The sequence below is a fragment of the Acipenser ruthenus genome, chromosome 14 (genome assembly GCF_902713425.1).
Source record: "Acipenser ruthenus chromosome 14, fAciRut3.2 maternal haplotype, whole genome shotgun sequence".
Lineage (NCBI taxonomy): Eukaryota > Metazoa > Chordata > Actinopteri > Acipenseriformes > Acipenseridae > Acipenser > Acipenser ruthenus.
In genome coordinates this window covers 30151359-30171130 of record NC_081202.1, presented here as the reverse complement: position 1 = coordinate 30171130, position 19772 = coordinate 30151359, and the positions used below count along the sequence as shown (strand labels likewise).

The 19772-nt window shown below is 36.9% G+C and overlaps 1 protein-coding gene across 1 annotated transcript; it reads left to right on the top strand.

Annotated features, from left to right (window-relative positions):
* The first annotated feature begins 331 nt into the window (after positions 1 to 331).
* On the top strand, positions 332 to 19453 carry LOC117419641 (aldo-keto reductase family 1 member D1-like). Its single transcript, XM_034032607.3, has 9 exons — positions 332 to 638; positions 9024 to 9191; positions 10204 to 10320; positions 10752 to 10829; positions 11513 to 11635; positions 13329 to 13438; positions 14061 to 14226; positions 18064 to 18146; positions 18947 to 19453. Exons 1-9 carry the CDS (start codon positions 546 to 548, stop codon positions 18987 to 18989), a joined length of 981 nt encoding a protein of 326 aa, XP_033888498.2. The 5' UTR covers positions 332 to 545; the 3' UTR covers positions 18990 to 19453.
* Positions 19454 to 19772: the final 319 nt, after the last annotated feature.

The window sequence follows — 19772 nt, the reverse complement described above, 5'->3', positions numbered from 1 at the left end:
GGTCTGCAGTCCCCCTTTTCCCGCTGCTAACTAACGGCTTGACCCGTTCCCCTTACAATACACATAACATAAAAGATAGACAAGACAAACGGGACAGACAACAAGTCCTGCAACAATACAATTGTCCGGGTTGTTATAGTATATAAGAGCTCGGCAGAATTCTTTCTATGGAGTCAGTGGAGTGGTAAGAAATTTTGCTGGTTTGTGCTGGTTTTCGCACAAAGTATAAACCTGTACTAGCTTTTTAACAAAACTGCTGAACGTTAGCTGGTTAAGGACTGGCTTGTTTTGAGAGCCAATAGGGCTTGATGCTGTTGAAAAACCTGTCGGTCCTGTCGGTAGGGAAAGCAGGAACAACCTTTCACCACTTTAGCCATTTTAATCGGATGTTCTTTTACTTAAGTTAATCAATTTGCCGTAACTTAATTTTACTTACTCAATATAATCATATATTACCAAGGTCAAAACAAAATACTTGATAGCATTAGTCGGATAATTTGCTTTTTGGAACCTCTTTAGTTTAAAGGGTACTTTTCCTCAACACCATGAGCCTGACTGCAGAAAGACATTCCGTTCCTTTGAATGATGGGAACACAATGCCTCTTATGGGAATTGGAACCTATGCAGACCCAAAGACAGTAAGAACAACATTCTCCTTTTTTTTAAACAAATGCACAAATAATACATGAAACGTTGGAGGAATGTGTTCTATGACCCTCTATAACTGTAGTGTCAGCTCGATTACAGGTAAATACAGGTAGATATTTAAATTGACAGTTGCTGCTTTATTTAAGATGGATAGTGCACTTACCACAGCAATTTTGCAGTTTCTTTTGCTTTTCCGTATACTATGCATTTACTACTCTTTATAATGGTTATCCATGGTTTGCATCATTACCATGCTATATATAGCACAGTGGGTTGTTTAAAACTGTAAAGGTGTAGTTGACATGTAATGTTTGCTGTTTTTATTCATGTAAACACAAAAGAACTACAGGTGTGTAACTGCAACTAAACTTACTGGGTTTTTATAGAAAGGCTTGGGAAGTTGAGAGGGGCTTCTGTATGTTTTAAAATGAGAAACAGTTTGGCTTTATTATAGAAATACATTAAAAACTTATGTGCATATGTCTATATTTTCTTTATGTTTCATTTGATAGTATTTTTAGAAAAAATTAGCAATGTGACCACCAGTAAGTGTTCAGGCACAGGAAATTGGCAGAAGAAACCAAGCCTGTCAAAGATCTTTTATGTGGGCTTAAAAAAACCTGTTTGGCAGCAGTAAGAAATGCACCTACGGCACGCCTCTCAAAGAATTTAGATTAATTTAGAAACGTTTCGTTTACATTTAAACACATTGGAGTTAGAACATGCATATTTAGACATGCTACACTTTTAATCGGGCGCTTAATAAGATGCTTATACAACATAAATAAAGCGATCACTAATTGACGTGTTTTCATTAGTTAACTTGAGTGCCTGCTGCGCAGTCATTTTCCGAACATTTTCTAGTTTATAAAATTAAAATTAATAACATGCTGTTTTAATAGCATTACAATGGGATGTGTATAATTATTTATTTGCAAGATGTCGTTTGAATATTATCAGAAAAATATAAGGAAAAAATATGTTTGCTTTCTATTTTTACTATTAAATGGCGATCAGACATTGTATAATTGTAAGTAATTATTTCTGACATGTATTAGTTGATTGGTGCAAGTGTAGTGTTGCAAAATTCTGTTACTGTAAAGTCAGTTTTTCATGACCATTTAAACCCCCCCCCCCCCCCCAGTACTCACATCTTGAGCACCCTGTGGCCCCCCAAGGTTTGGACATTGCCTTATCTGGCAATGACCAAAAAGTACAAGTTATAAACAAATGCAACATGAAGAAGTGCAAAGATAGGCTACTGCTTCTACCAACATGTTTCATTAACGTAAACCAAGGTAGATTTACAAGCACGGAACCCTTATTAAAATGTTAAATCCTCAGTGAAGACAGTAAGAGAAAGGAAAAAAAAAGATTCCCTGGATTGAAGTTGAGCATCGCAGATCATTGACAAAAATACTTTGAAAACTACCCCCCCCCCCCCCCCCCAAGATTTGAAAAGTAGAATTCAGATTACTACTCTATGAATGCATAACACTGGTTGCTTGAATAAAAGATCTGCCAATTAATTTCAAGACTTTAACCACAGCAATGTATTTGATTTAACACTATTAATTAGTTTGTTGATATGGATTGGGAGGTCCACCTGTTGAACACAAATATAGCCATTTCAGTTATTCTATAAACACCAAACGAAACAATGTAACTTATTAAAGGCAACACTTTATTACACACATTAACACAAAGAAATACGTGACTGAACAAAGACAACAGGAATAAAAAATGTTTACAGAGGAAAACCAAAACAACAAACAAACAAGACATATAACAGGATAGGAATTAAGATTTAATTAGGGGGGCCAAGCAACAAAAACTCTTTTTTTTATTTGTTTAAATTTTTTTAAATTGGATTTTAACATGGGCAACTTCCAATTAACATTTTGATAATCACCCATCATATCACCCACCCACCCACCAGAATGCTATTAAATTAGACACAAATAAATAATAATGAAAACAGAGAGATATGTTATTATATAATACTAACAAATCAAATTAAATCATTGAAAAAATAAAATGTAGAAAAGAGAGAGAAAAAAGAAAATAAATAAAAATAAAAGATATTACAACAATGCTAAGGCAGAGGTTGCAATTGCAGACTATTGAAGTAGGAAAGACAACGGTCCCAGGCCACATGAAATAATAATAAAAAAACATTATTTGAAACTAAGAGATGTGAACCTTGGGGCACAGACTACCCTTATGGCTTATTTTCTGATTTTCGGGTGATTTAAAAAAAAACAAACAAAAAAAAACAAATCAGGTAGAATTATTTAATGAAATGCTTAAGCACAAAGTGCAGCAAGAAAAAAACAAACACACAAAAACAAATATCAGCTTTAAACTATGGTAGCTTTTTTAAAAACTGATTCCCAGACATGCCAAAGGATTATAAACAAGCTTCATTTACAAGGTAGAATTAAAAAGCTGTTTCCTGAACTTCCTTCAGCGTGTTCACATTAGCCAATTGGAGCAAGAGAAATAGCACTATTCAGGGAATTTTCGGATTTAACCCTAATGCAGAAAAAAAGCATTCGTGGGGGGAGAAATCGGGTTAAATCGGGTAAAAGCCTAAAATCAGAACCCCTGCTTAGGACTCCTTTCAGAGTGCTCATGGTTACTATAGAGTGCAGTTTTGAAAGGGTTGGTCATTTTGTGAGAGAGGGAACTGCTGGACTCTGGCCTCCCAGGACCAGGATTGGAGTCTTATCTTTCTGCACTCTCCATAGAGCAGAAGCCACTGTGTTCTACATGACTGCAGAACCCCTGCAAAATGCCACGTTTCCTGTTACCCACGTATCCGGGGGCAAAGTCCTTGTAGCGGTACCCACAGCGTCCACATGTTGAAATTCTGAACAACGTACAATATTCTGCCTTGCACACTGCTGAAAACATTGTGAAATTTACAATAGCTGTTCAGAATAGAAACATATATATAATGTAATGTAGTTCCATGATACACACAGTATTAAACAATATTACATAAAACAGTCACGTTAGCTTTCAGAACCCTTCTTTGTCACAAGTAGCCTAGCTGAGTGATGACCAAACCCTGTTAAATATTGACCACACCAAATTGTTGATTTTCTACCATCCCCCATCCCCCTCCTGAAACCTCCACTCTTGCTGCTCAAAAGGGAGAGATAGTAAGATGCCAAAGTTACATTGATTGAGTTACAATAGACAGCTCATATTACAAGACAACATTCACTGGGCTCACTGATCTTATCACAGTTCAGTACAATACCTGCACATTCATGATTGATAAATTCAAAGAAATTAAATGGAATACTGCACATTGAAGGGTAATTACTGCAGATAACTAGAAAAAGTCCTACATTTGTGGAGTAAATTAATCATGCTTGTGATCGATATAGTTGTTGTCAAAAGTTTACATACCGCAATGTATGGAAATGTGTATATACAGTATTTATTGTAGTCATAAGTATTTACACCCTCTATTTGTAGCAATGTAATTTATAAATGTATTAAGCATTATAAATATTGTTCAACTTTACACAACAAGTATACATCTTGTAATGGTAATGAACACTCATTCATTTAGCAAATGGTAGTTAAAAATCTGGTGAATTAATTTAAGCAGACACAGAAAAAAATTTAATAAATATATAAATATATATACACACACACACATCTATATATTTATATCTATCTATATATATTACTAAATTTATATTTTCGGTTGTGCATGTGCAAAAATATGATTTATATACGATTGTTTGTCCTTACATTAAACGTTTCTCAGATTAGGCCTTTAAGGTCATTCAAAACTATTTTCTTAATTGATAATGTGATTTATTCAACACATGGGATGCATTCACCTTTCTCTTGTTTTTTTTTTGTTTTGTTATTATTGCAAAAAAAAAAGTTCTAATATACAACAATTAAACAGAACAAGAGCTACAGATCAAAAACAAAAATATTGTGTATATATATATGTTAAAATAAATTATAACAAAGATCGGGTGTAAGTGATTTGGGGATTTAAAGAACAATCCAGAGTATTCTTAAAGTTGTCTTGACCACAGAACGCACAGGCACTGGAAATCAAGGGATTAAATTTAGAGATATATTTATTACAGGGATAATACCTGTGGAGTATTTTAAAATGAATTTCTTTTACCTAATAGCAAATCTATAAGGTATTAGCCAGGAAAAGGACCAGTTTAGAGGTCCCACAATCTGTTCCCAATACATTTTAGATTTTGAAATGTGATACTGGGGCAAGCAACGATTACGAATAAATGTATTATAACAATGACCTAGAAGATCCTTATCATCAATAACTAAAGAGGGTAAGGCATTATGGGTTATAGAATTATAAAGTAAATGGTGTCATATTAAAGTACATGAGCTTGAAGGTATGGCATCAAAAACAATTGAATAATCTTTGGTTGTAAAGGGATCATTATATTTATTTAAAAACTGAATATAAATTAACAGAGATCCATCTCTTGAATAAATCTATTAGAAATATAATGCCTTTATTAGCCCAATTTTCAAAATATAAGGAATTACTTTTGTAAGTAATGAACTGGCTGTTCCATGTACAGTATTTGTGGGGTGAAAAGTTATGTTTGAAAAAGATCTTCCATGAAACCAGTGCCTGTGCATGAAAATCAGATAATTTCAAGGGAAGTTTTCTAATATCAAAATTACAATTTATCAGAAATTCTAAACCACCACATTTTTTAAACATTAAGGTGGAAATCATAAACCAGATGGACCCCTTGTCACACAATTCAACCTTCATTCAATTTCCTACAAAGCAAATTTCTATTTATTCATTTATTTAGCAGATGCCTTTATCCAAGGCGACTTACAGAGACTAGGGTATGTGAACTATGCATCAGCTGCAGAGTCACTTACAATTACATCTCACCCGAAAGACGGAGTACAAGGAGGTTAAGTGACTTGCTCAGGGTCACACAATGAGTCAGTGGCTGAGGTGGGATTTGAACTGGGGACCTCCTGGTTACAAGCCCCTTTCTTTAACCACTGGACCGCACAGCCTCCTGGACCACTCAGCCTAAGGGTGGATTTGTGGCACACTCTACAACCAGGTTTCTCAGAGACGTCGGATTCAGTGGCCAAGAGTTGTGTCACACAGTGAAGAACTTATCTGAAGCAGCAGAGAGGAGCAGCAACTGGCTGTGGTTGAGACAGAAAGATTCTGGTTGGGGATTTCAAGCACAATAGAAAGAAAGAAACACTGATGTACGGGTAAGTAAGCTGGGCTGAGTTGAGTGGGGGACGGAGGGGTGTAATGCTGGGACGCCAGAATCACTGTCGAGCCCTCTTGAGGTGTTGTGGGCTAGTAGACGAAACACATAGGATGGAAGTTACCCACTTGAAGACCCCAGAGATGTACCCTACTTAGCTCAATCCAGACGGTTGTCATGCTGATGTGCTGGGGAGACCGCACTGTGGTTGATCCCCAGAGCCAGCATTGCAGCCGTTCTGTGTGCTGATGTGCTAGGGAGGCTAAATAAGCTGATCCCTGGAGCCAGCATTACACTTCAGCCATCAACACCAGGCAGAAGAATATCTACATCATCATATGGAAGGAAACACAAATGGATGGAGACACAGATGGATTATATTAGTTTACTGTAAAGCTACGTCTTAGTTGGTGTTGGCGAGAGCTGAGTTCAAATCAGCATGAAGTTTTAACATCTACTTTCTCATGTAATGGAAATCAAATCAGGTGTTTCATTAAAATCACCTCCAACAACCAAATAAGCATTGGGAAAACGGGAAAGAAATTTAATTAAACTGTTGGAATTATTGTTAAAAAAAAGTATTGTTAAGAGACAAATTGTTAAAACCATACATATTAGTAATAATAAAATAGAAATCGTCCAATTTCAGAACTAAAATAATACAACAACCCTCAACATCTGCCCATGACTTTACCACAGCTCCCTCAAAGTTAGGGTTTAAGAAAATTGCAACACCCGCAGCACGAATAGTACCATGACTAAGAAGCATTTTCCACTTCATTGATTTTCCCAAAATTTCACAGGAGAATTAAAAGAATGTGTCTCCTGTAATAATAACAAGTCCGCTTTTCTCGATTTCAAAATTTAAAAAATTGCTTTCCCAGATACCCCGATCACACAAGAAGCAATATGCAGAAATAGTAAAAATAGTAACTAGACTAGATTAAATCTTAAGAGAATGCTATAATGACCCCTGAAAATATTAGCACTTATCAGAAACCTACTAAACCCCCCCCCCCCCCCCCCCAAAAAAAAAACTCAGAGAACAATAAAAACTAATAACATAATAATACTGTAGGTGGCAGTACTACATCGATAAATGCTTATTAAATATAACATTTCATCCTAAAAAAGGGGGGAACAAAAATTTAATAATAATAATAATAGAAAAAAGGGGTCAGCACTTCAAAAAATGTCTGTGAGTCAGAGATGCGTTTCCCAGCTCTTTTGCCATCCTTCCTAGCTTTCTCAATCAAAGGCCACAGTTTCTGTCTGATTTCTTTATCTTCTGAAGTTAACTCCTTAAAATTTCCATCTTGGAACCCCACATTCACCTTTCTCTTCTCCAGTTGGTCTGAACAACATCGCGTGCTGCTGTTGATTTTATTTCCGTCTCAAATGTCACGCCTATCGAGCCACAAACCCATGATGTATTTTGAAGCTGCGTGCGCATAGGCCACCAAAGCTAAGCCACCACATTCCACCACGAGCAACCACAAGCAAGGTCTCTGAGCCTGCAGTTATACTCATCTCGGTGAGACAGGAATGCGTGCCAGTGATTGGGGGAGCATGTACGATGGAGCAAAATGTAAGCTTGGCAGACGGAGGAGCTGGGTGAATAATTATTAATAATAATAATAATAATAATAATAATAATAATAATAATAATAATAATAATAATAATAATTAAAAATCGCTAAAATCATTTGTTTCAATTTAAAATAATCTAAAATGTGTACAATTATTTTGTGTTACCGGTAGCCTACAGGCTAAAGTAAAAGGAAAGTGCACTAGGTATTCATTTGATTTTACTACTGTACTGTATAGGCCTACTGTACAGATTTATATTTTTACATAATGTAATGTGTAGTCTACTGTGACAGGGTACTCCTGTCACGTGTGTGGGTAACCACTGATATACGAGAGAGAGAGAGAGAGATGGAAGTTGGAGTTGAAACGCCGCCACAGGGGCACAGGATTTATTAACACAAAAGAAAGTAAACAAACGGGTCATGTGAAGCTACCAGCGATGGTAACGCATAGAGGACAGATACAGGAGACTGTGCAAAATGCAAAATAAAACACCGTACAAAAACTACAATAAAAGGTGCCACACAGAGCAAGCACTAGCCTTACTAAACGAGGCGTCCCGCTCCAGGAACCTGCTACACTATGTAACCCTCGCTATACATTACTTGGGATCAATATCCCCCAAACTAACCTACTTATGAGCCGGTATTCTTACGGCGACTCCTGCTTCTTCATACGGCCTCGGCTGGGCACTGCCTTCACGAGCACTGTCTGCAGTTTAAGGGTTGCGTAGTTGTAGTTTGCCTGCAGAGGGGACGCTGCTGAATATACACAATGCGCCCTCCTGTGTAGCATGGCAGGGCAGTCACCCAGAACGATCCCCACCGGAAGTTTTTATGCTGATGGACACTCAGTCAAGACCCAGCCACCTGCTGGTCAAGGACCAGCACAGCCAATCACTTGCTGCCCTTCCTCTCGGCCAAACCTAGTCTCAATCGAACTGCCGCCTGTAAACAATGATTCAATCAAACACGTTTCCACATATAAATTACACCAACACTAATCTCCCGATGTGCAGGGCAATTGCCCTGCTTCGCCTACCTAAAACACATTAGTGTTATTTTAGCTCAATGATTTATACATTTAAAATACACTGAGCACTGTAAATGTATGCGTGTGCAATTTCAATGTATTTTTTCTAAATCTGACACCTTATGTCGGACAAACATGTCTGGTTTAGCAAGGGGCTACTCTTATGATTATGAAAATCTTTTTGATAGAAACACATTGGAGGTGAAGGTGGGGGCCCCACTATAGAATATGATGGGATTAAACTGCCTTTCATTATTTATTCGCAAATTGCGGTATGTTTGTGCTGTGACTGGAACATCTTTGTACATCTACTCCTTAGTGCTGAAACAGTAACACAGGGTATATGGTGATTGTGAACAGATATCATGTGATATAAACAGATTACAACGTTTTAATTTCACTGTTGCATTAAATTGTATTGTGTGTACTGTAAGAACAACTATATACTGTATTCAATAAGTACCTGAAACTTTTTTTTTTTCTTGGCAGACACCAAAAGGATTGGGCTATGAGTCTGTAAAGCTGGCAATTGATGTTGGATATCGGCATATTGATGGGGCCTTGGTCTATTTTAATGAACACGAGGTTGGACAAGCCATTCGAGAGAAGATCGCTGAAGGAAAAGTCAAACGTGAAGATATCTTCTACTGTGGCAAAGTATCTAACGTTTTATTTACATTTATTGGGTTCAGTTAGGAGTGGAGGAGTTAGTCCCAAGATTGTATTTATTTATTTATTTTAAAATTTTATAGAGCGCAACAGGCCACAAGTGGTTTCAGAGTGCTGTACAGGACATGACAATACATATACAGAAAACAGCACACATACATATACAGAAAACAACACATAGCATGAAATATCAGTATCAAAACATCTGACAATACATTCTTCCAATTGAATTAGTATATCCTGTGTTGCACCCTTATGCAGATATTAGTTCTTCTCCTGACTAATCCTTTTATTGTCACTTGGATGATGTCTGCACTATTCTTTGCTGAGCGCATATGCACTTGATCCTGTACAGCGTCGATCAGTTAATACTTTTTTTTTTTTTGTTGAGTCCCACAGTATGTGTTGTGTTTTGGTAAACGGTGGCAAATTAAACCCTTTTCACGTCTTTTACATTTTCCTAAAGGTCAGCTAATGCAAAAATTCTTTACCTTAACTTTTTGTCAGTATGTGGCTTCTGCTTTCTTTTTCAGTTTCAGGTTTACTTTTGAAAAAATTAGCTGGTTACCACACACTTATCTTTGAAGCATAACACTGTACCAACTGTAAATTTGAATTGGGCAAGCCCCCAGGAAAGTTTAGATGGACAGATGAGTCTGTTAATGTTTAGCAATTATTGTTATCATCTGGTGAAGCAATCCGAGTGATTACTACTGCAGCAACCCTGCATAAAAAGTGTCTTAATGTGGATTTGTGTGGGCAAAGACCTCACTGTGTAATTCTAATCCACACAAAAAATGTGGTCAACCCCCTAAAGGCTTTAACCACTGGTTTGTATAAAGTAATAAGAAACTACAGTTTGAGGGGTCCTAGTTCTAGTAACACACAGGATAACAGTTGTCAAACCCTTCTGTTCTCGCTCTTTTTGCCATATATAAGATTTATTATTTAGAAATCGGCTTGTAAACGACTGACTTGCCCCTGTTTTGATTTCTTGCAGCTATGGAACACCTTCCACCCACCAGAGCTGGTGAGGCCTACCCTGGAAAGGACCTTGAAAACCCTGCAGCTGGATTATGTTGACCTCTATGTTGTTGAGCTGCCAATGGCCTTCAAGGTAGGATTTATGTTTTCCTAAAATGCTTTTTCCCTGCAGAAAGAATACCTAAAAACAAGTGTACCTTTCTGAATCCTATGTTGTTTGTATTGCAGTGACATATCTTTAAACATAATCCGATTGTTTTCATTATTTTTATTCACACATCATGGGTCATTAAACAGCCATGGAAATGATTCCCTGAGTTATGACCCATGATTTTTGAAATAAGAATATCAAATCAATCAGTTTTATGTTTTAAAAATGTTTTTTCTTGTAAACGCTGCTGTTTTTTAAGCACGTGTACAATGTATACAAAGCTGTATTTTGTAAGCTGTCATTTTGTCAAGGGACAAAATGACAGTGGCCTGAAACCAAGGTATTCTTCTCTTACTGTAGTTTGAGTTTCACAGATGTCCGCAGACTGATCAGAGTTTGTTTCCCTGTTTCAGCCAGGAGACACATTTCACCCCAGAGATGACAATGGAAAATATATTTTTCACAAAACCGATCTCTGTGCCACCTGGGAGGTAAGATGGACAGACAACGAGAACAAACTTATAAAAAATCTGTTAGCAAAAATCTGAGTCTTTTCGTTCTTCACTGTTTCCTTTATAAATGTTTAGTAAAAACACAGCAAAGTGTAAGCATAGTGAAAGCAAAGTAAATCAAAGGCAAACATTGTAAAGCACAGCGAGGTGTGGTAAAGCATATTAAAAAGCATGGTTAATTATGGTAAATGCATAGTATAACCACAGGAAAAGCATGGGAAAACTGCAAAATTACGGTGGTAAACTTTTGTTTTTTTCACATTAATTGAAAATATGCAAAATTTCAAACACAACGCTATAGTTAAATTGCTGCATCCTGCCATTTTGCTGTATGTCACACGGTCACATACAGTACCCAAAACAAGTAATGGCAGCGCATGGAGCACATACAACAGTGTACGAAAACTTTGGTAGGATCTGCAACATCTGAACTAATCTCCTCTGATCAATAATAAACTAACGTTGCTGAAGAGGTTGATCATGGTGGATAACCAGTTATGGCAGATACACGACAGATTACTGTACATGTTTTATAATTCCCTAAAGTGTGATTTATAGACAATATGTGCCATACTTATTCCCATGTCTATACTAATATGCACAGTTGCTGTTCATTTAGTTCTTGTTTACTGATTGTTGGATCAATTTATTCATTATACTAGGCAATGGAAGCATGTAAAGACGCAGGCCTGACAAAGTCTATCGGGGTGTCTAACTTTAACCGCAGGCAGCTGGAACTGATCCTGAACAAGCCAGGCCTGAAATACAGGCCCGTCTCCAACCAGGTACAGTGCTGTACTGTCTTTGAAAAGCTTGGTTCCAGTCGCCCTCACTTTGTCGAAGCAAAATGGTAAATGTCAGAAACAAACATGATTTATTTCAGATATTTACTGGTAAATCTCAAGAATAAGTAAGTGCCTTTGGCTAATGATGAATGTCTTTCACGCATTGTAAGACCAAAAGAGTCTACCATGCTGCAATAAATAAGTAAATACAGTCAGCACTCGGATATCCGTTACCCGTTTTACTGCCCTTGTATTAAGAATAAAATCAATCCCCATTATATATATATGTAACAAATTAATGCCCCTACCTGTCACACACGATTTCTGACTCCGTCACCAGTTTTCTGATACAAGCCCATCTCTTCAATGTTACAATTTATTTGACTATCCGTCAGCCCGTGTTTTTCTCACATGTGTAAATCAGTCTGTTTTTATTGTGTAGTTACACAATCGCTTCCTCCAGTTTCACCTGACGAAAATGCAGCCAAAACAAAGCAAAGAGACAAGCTAGGTAACAGTTCATCATTAAACAGTTTTAGATACTATGATGTATTTTTTAAATCTGTGGTCTTTTGTTGCTTTTGTGCATTTTCATTTGCAAGTGAACTGTGACATTAGGGCCTTATCAAGCATATATTCTGCAATTTTGAATACTGACTTTGGATACTGTTTTAATTCTGGAAACTTTTTTTTATCTTTTGCTAAATTACATTACCTTTTACGTTGTACGCAGTTCTGTGCATGGGAAACTTTATGATTTAATTTTGCTGTTGGGTCATTAACGGGGAATTTGACATAATTCTACAATACGTACCCAGATTTAAAAGTATGTACTGTATTACAGTCCATGTGTCGTCTCTTTTGGCAAGTGATATTTTTAGAATCATATTGTTCTGAATTAAAATACTTCTCTACTGTACCAACAAAACCAATACAGTACATATAAATGGAAGCCTAATTATTTTAAAACAGTCCTTTCAGCTATGTATTTTTGATATTGTATCTTTTTTGTGTTCCCGGAAAAACGGACAAGGGTTGGAACAGGCCAAAATGAAATAATCAGATATGCGTCACACTCGTTTAACTGTCACTGAAGTCAAAATTTTGTAGGGTCGAATATGCGAGTGCTGGCTGTATTTGTCGCATTTTGTGTCATAACCAAAGTGTGGTACTGTTGAAAAAACGAAGGTCCTAAATGATTTAATTTGCATTTAACAAAATGTTATTTTTCATCAAACTACTACATATTTGGAGTACAATATCCTTCAACACCATTGTGAATGGTGATTTACCAGAATGTTGGTTGTGTTGCATAAGTGGATCACAATATTGTTCTGCACCATTTTGAATTGCACAGTTGTGCATTATTGTAAGCGTATGAATGATTATTTTGTTAATAGAACATGTGTATGCAGAAATAAATATATTGTTCGACATTAATGATTATTTTGTTAATTGACAATTTATAGGCAGGATTAAATACATTCTTTTATGATATAACTGCATTTACCAATGGTAAATATCCAAAAATCAATTTATTTCTTTATCATTTCTGACATTTACCATCTTATTTGGTAAATGTTGACATTTACCGGTAAAACCTAAGATTGACCAGATTCTGACTTTTACCTTAACAGCAATACTAAATTTGAATTCATATTTCTGTAACGTATGATTTTTTTTCTTTATGTAGGTTGAATGCCACCCGTATTTCACCCAGCCCAAGCTGCTAGAATATTGCAGACAGAAAGACATTGTGATCTTAGGCTACAGTCCTTTGGGCACTTCCAGAGATGAGTCCTGGTATGCCATATAATGCTGCAGTGCCATGCAAGCATGTCTTTATCTCCTCTACATTTTCATTTTTAATTACTTGTTCAGTATCATGTTATCTGTCATTCACTATTGGGATATGCAGCTGTACTTTTTCACCCCTCTGTAACTTTGATTTTGTATAAAGAGAGGTTTTCTGTTTACTAACTTATTGTTGTCCCAGTTCTAGAGGGGAAAGAAATAACAGTTACACAAGCCTTGTGGTCATTTCTGAAACCACCTCACTTTTCATGAGTAGCCCTCGTGATTGACAAAAATATAATTGGGCAAAACCTGCTGGGACTGTTTTTCCTCATGGTGCTACAGCGGACCCTACTGGTCAGGTTCATGGTGCGCTAAAGCAGACAGCTGCAGAGCTGGCCTACCTCACCCAGAGACCTGTAGCTCACCGACATCCGCTTTTGAAAATCAGGGGTAGTCAGTGACAACCAAACCCACTCATGGTTAACGTTTGATAGGGCTAAATTAATGGAAAGGACTTTTGGTCCGGTCTCTCTGGAACTATATGCATAGACTTGATTTTCCAGATCAATAAAACAATAAACACTGACCGATAACCCTTTCTCTGTTTTATTTGATTTGTTCACACCAGGGTAAACTTAACCAATCCACCTCTGTTAAAAGATGATCTGCTTATTTCCATTGGAAAGAAGTATAACAAGACAGCAGCTCAGATTGCGCTCCGTTTCAATGTTCAGCGTGGAGTTGGCGTCATTCCAAAAAGTTTCAACCCTGATCGCATAAAGGAAAACTTCCAGGTTAGTACTGTATTGCTGCTAAGTTTGGTTCGCTTTTTACATGGAGAAGATGTCACTTCTGGTATCTTATATGAAGTTGATGTTTAAAAATAATTACTTACAGAATTCTCTGGTATCCTTTATGGTTGCCTGTGCAGTCAGCTTTATCAGAAAGTATAACAACCTTCTTAACACTTACCCTAGTATTATGTTTTCATAATGAAACTGTGTCCTTATGTCTTTAACAAAACAAACGACAACTGTGATGATGTTGTTTTTTACAGCTAAATGTATATATTTTAGGAATATGCTATTGAAGATCCTACTGTATGTAGACTTTACCACTTGCATCTCAGTTAGATCTAAACTGTTAGATCTAAACTCTGAACTGTAAATATTACCAGAACACACCATGCAAGGTAACACCATTGTCTATTTTTATAATGTAGATGAAAACATGAAAGGTTCATCTAGGAATCTTAACTATCAGTTTTAAACTTTGGAAAGGACACCATTCTTCACAACGTATTAGCTTGCTAATTTTTACTTATTTTGTAACATTTTTGTGAACAGTATACTGTCACAATTTTTGGGTTTTTTTTTTAAATAAGAAAACTTTTTTTTTTTTAATATAACATTACCAAGTGTGGCGGAGTGTCCCGCCCCTATATATATATACAGTGCCTTGCGAAAGTATTCGGCCCCCTTGAACTTTGCGACCTTTTGCCACATTTCAGGCTTCAAACATAAAGATATGAAACTGTAATTTTTTGTGAAGAATCAACAACAAGTGGGACATAATCATGAAGTGGAACGAAATTTATTGGATATTTCAAACTTTTTTAACAAATAAAAAACTGAAAAATTGGGCGTGCAAAATTATTCAGCCCCTTTACTTTCAGTGCAGCAAACTCTCTCCAGAAGTTCAGTGAGGATCTCTGAATGATCCAATGTTGACCTAAATGACTAATGATGATAAATAGAATCCACCTGTGTGTAATCAAGTCTCCGTATAAATGCACCTGCACTGTGATAGTCTCAGAGGTCCGTTTAAAGCACAGAGAGCATCATGAAGAACAAGGAACACACCAGGCAGGTCCGAGATACTGTTGTGGAGAAGTTTAAAGCCGGATTTGGATACAAAAAGATTTCCCAAGCTTTAAACATCCCAAGGAGCACTGTGCAAGCGATAATATTGAAATGGAAGGAGTGTCAGACCACTGCAAATCTACCAAGACCTGGCCATCCCTCTAAACTTTCAGCTCATACAAGGAGAAGACTGATCAGAGATGCAGCCAAGAGGCCCATGATCACTCTGGATGAACTGCAGAGATCTACAGCTGAGGTGGGAGACTCTGTCCATAGGACAACAATCAGTCGTATACTGCACAAATCTGGCCTTTATGGAAGAGTGGCAAGAAGAAAGCCATTTCTTAAAGATATCCATAAAAAGTGTCGTTTACAGTTTGCCACAAGCCACCTGGGAGACACACCAAACATGTGGAAGAAGGTGCTCTGGTCAGATGAAACCAAAATCGAACTTTTTGGCAACAATGCAAAACGTTATGTTTGGCGTAAAAGCAACACAGCTCATCACCCTGAACACACCATCCCCACTGTCAAACATGGTGGTGGCAGCATCATGGTTTGGGCCTGCTTTTCTTCAGCAGGGACAGGGAAGATGGTTAAAATTGATGGGAAGATGGATGGAGCCAAATACAGGACCATTCTGGAAGAAAACCTGATGGAGTCTGCAAAAGACCTGAGACTGGGACGGAGATTTGTCTTCCAACAAGACAATGATCCAAAACATAAAGCAAAATCTACAATGGAATGGTTCACAAATAAACATATCCAGGTGTTAGAATGGCCAAGTCAAAGTCCAGACCTGAATCCAATCGAGAATCTGTGGAAAGAACTGAAAACTGCTGTTCACAAATGCTCTCCATCCAACCTCACTGAGCTCGAGCTGTTTTGCAAGGAGGAATGGGCAAAAATTTCAGTCTCTCGATGTGCAAAACTGATAGAGACATACCCCAAGCGACTTACAGCTGTAATCGCAGCAAAAGGTGGCGCTACAAAGTATTAACTTAAGGGGGCTGAATAATTTTGCACGCCCAATTTTTCAGTTTTTTATTTGTTAAAAAAGTTTGAAATATCCAATAAATTTCGTTCCACTTCATGATTGTGTCCCACTTGTTGTTGATTCTTCACAAAAAATTACAGTTTCATATCTTTATGTTTGAAGCCTGAAATGTGGCAAAAGGTCGCAAAGTTCAAGGGGGCCGAATACTTTCGCAAGGCACTGATATATATATATATATATATATATATATATATATATATATATATATATATATATATATATATATATATATATATTATTATTTGTATTATTGTTTGCGGAGCAGATAAAAGCCGCCGCCAGTATCCGTTATTGTTTTTGTATTTTAAAAACCTCGTGGGGATGCGTGACTGATCAGCTACTGATTATTTAACTAGCTGACAGTCACGCATCCTTACTAAACTCGTGCAGAATATGGCCGAGGGGTAATAAAATAATTAACAGGTAACCAGAATATAAAAGCCTGCAGCTGTCCGTGCTGAAAGAGGAGCGTGTCAGAGGTGAGACGTGTTTTAGGGAGAGGGAGAGGGAGAGGGAGAGGGAGAGGGAGAGGGAGAGGGAGAGGGAGAAGGAGAATTAGAATATTGCAATATATATATATGAATGTACTTGTTTCCGTTATTGTTTGTTTATTTGTTTGGCCAACGTGCCCTTTTGTTTAGTGTTTTGGTGTTTTGTTTAAATCTTTTGTTTTGTTCATTTAATAAATAGCTGCACACCGTAGCGCTCAGTTTCACCACCGCCATTACCTGTTTTGGTTTCTGTTTCTGGTCCGTGACGTCAGCACCCACATTCCACTCAACAACAGCTCGGTCACACAAGTCAAAACGTTGATCATGTATATACAGAACAAATCATGCTTAACGTGAGGGTCAGTAAAGTATGAGGCCATAGAAGACCTATTACAGATAGTGCTATGTGAACAAAAACAAAGCATTCATTGAGAAGTGATTTTGTATTTACTTTATGCAATGCTTTGTGTAATAAGCAAAAGGTTTTGAGCAGACCTATTACATGCAATGTACATATATAAGCATTGTCAGACCCTACCCGTCAGTATCAGAATGCATCCTACATACTGTACTCCATGCACTGAGATGACATTTTACAAAGATGTGCAATACCTTCTGGCATCACACTTATAGGTGAAGGGGCCATTCTTAAGATAATGATCCCAGGCAGTTATAAATTATGAAAACAACGTGGAAAGCAATGAACAGCAGGATGTTCACCAAAACATGGTCTGGCTGGCTGACCCCTGGTTTATCATCAAATGAGCTGCTCTTATCAATGACATTGACATTGTACTAAATCAAAGTTGGTAATGATTAGAAAAAAAAATATAGCTTGATTTTTAACTTGTATATTATAAATAAAGCAGTGTGTATATATATATATATATTTATAGGACTATAAGTGGATGTTCACTTCTGCTCGTGCCAATATTACCCACATACACAGAAGTTCATCGTCTTATAACTATAGCAATATGGTAACAATTTAGATATCAAACTATTTTTGTTTTGTATTGGTTGTGCCAGCTAATTGACATGCATGATGCATCTGTCTGGACTGACATGCGTCTGCCACTCTAAAACTACAGTACAATTCATGGCCTTTACAGGGGCACTCATTGTCTCCACCTGCTGGTAGTCCCTGATGTGCCACACTGTACGGATTTCAAACTGTATGAAACACTCCACTTTTAACAATATGTGATTTTACTTTTGTAGATCTTTGACTTCTCATTGACTGAAAATGAGATGAAAGCCATTGAAGGGCTGAACACAAATGTACGTTTCGTGGAACTTAAAATGTAAGTGGATTACTGTTGAAATGGAAAAGCACCTAAGTGCAACTTCCAGCTTGTCTCAGGTTCTCAATGCAATTGAGTTCTGCTTGATATAAGTTGAAGAAGTGACTGAGCAGTTGAAACATGTCTGGAGAGAAGCATGGCAAAAGATATTGTGTTCAGATTACACGTGTCTCAGAACAGCTATGATAGGTTAACCACGGACAACTACAATGACTGATTGATTTATCAACAGAAATCTAAATTAAGGACATCACTTGATAACTTTTAAAAATCATTCCATTAATCTTACCACTTGTGCACTTCCATTTGTTAACTATGTCTAAAATGTGCAGTTTTGAAAGAAACACTTTAAAAAATCTGTTTGCATCTCATGCTTTCAGATAACGTTGTACTTCCTGTGTCATTGCTTCCTTTACTGTCATTACCAATCAGCTTCTTCCCATATTGACCGATATGCTTTCAGCCAGTAACATGGTTTAACATAAAAATACTTGTTTACTATCATTTTCTTTCAAAACTACACATTTAAGACCTTTCAATGGAATGAAAGTGCACAACAGCTAAGAGTTATGGAATTCTTTATTAGCTACAATCACTTTAATCCAGTCATCTACTGGACTTCATTACTGGCTTTAGTAGTACAGTGGTATTATAGAGCACTAGTACCTTTACAAGTATCAAGTAGTACCTTTTTGTAAAGGTTGTTTTTAAGTATAATCACTGTAATATTTTATATTGTGTGTTAGCTGTTTTTAGCAGGCAGGGTGCCAGTGTGTCATTTTCTTCCTGGTTTTGTACAGGTGGGGTGACCATCCAGAATATCCATTCCATGATGAATACTAGCCTTCAGGCTTCTCCGACAATCTGGTGAAAATGAGATTAAGATGTCGTAGACCCAATGACCCAATATCAATAACCAATCAGTGGATCATCTCAGCTTCACGCAACATATTTATTAGCATCAGAATGTTACTTTGCTTTGCGGTAACTGGCCTGTTTTCCAGTAATAAATTGTTCTGTAACTGGCCTTTCTTTTGGGGTTTTTTCTTTAGCTTTTTGGAATGTTTAATAGTAGACCTGAAGCCCGAATTGGCCATGGGTCAGTTTAAATAGATGACATCACCCAGGAGCCAAATGAGAATGTGTAATAATTCAGCATGTGTTTGTGAAGTGTAAGCTGTGATACTCTAATAGTCATTCTGATGAAGTTATTCTAATAAACAAAAGAAGTGACATGGTGGTTTTGTGTATAATGTTTCACTAATAAAATGCTAATAAAATATAGTGGTCCAACACTCTATCCAAGACATTTTTAATGATGGCTCATATTTCAATACCTGTTATTTTAAATACTTGAAATACTAAAATTCCATTTAAAACATACTTTGAAAAAACATTATTGATGTAACTTATTAGAACAAAATGTCTGTCACCAGAGGAGTCTGGATGATTGAGAGTCTACTGTTTTAGGTCACCTATTGTCTAACCTTAAGAAAATGTTGATAGCAAGTTTCATGACAATTGGATAAGTGGATCTCCAGATAGATGCATGCAAGAGTCACATACAGATGTACAGAGACAGGCCCTTATATCGCCAGAATGTGATATTCCCAATAACCTAGGCCA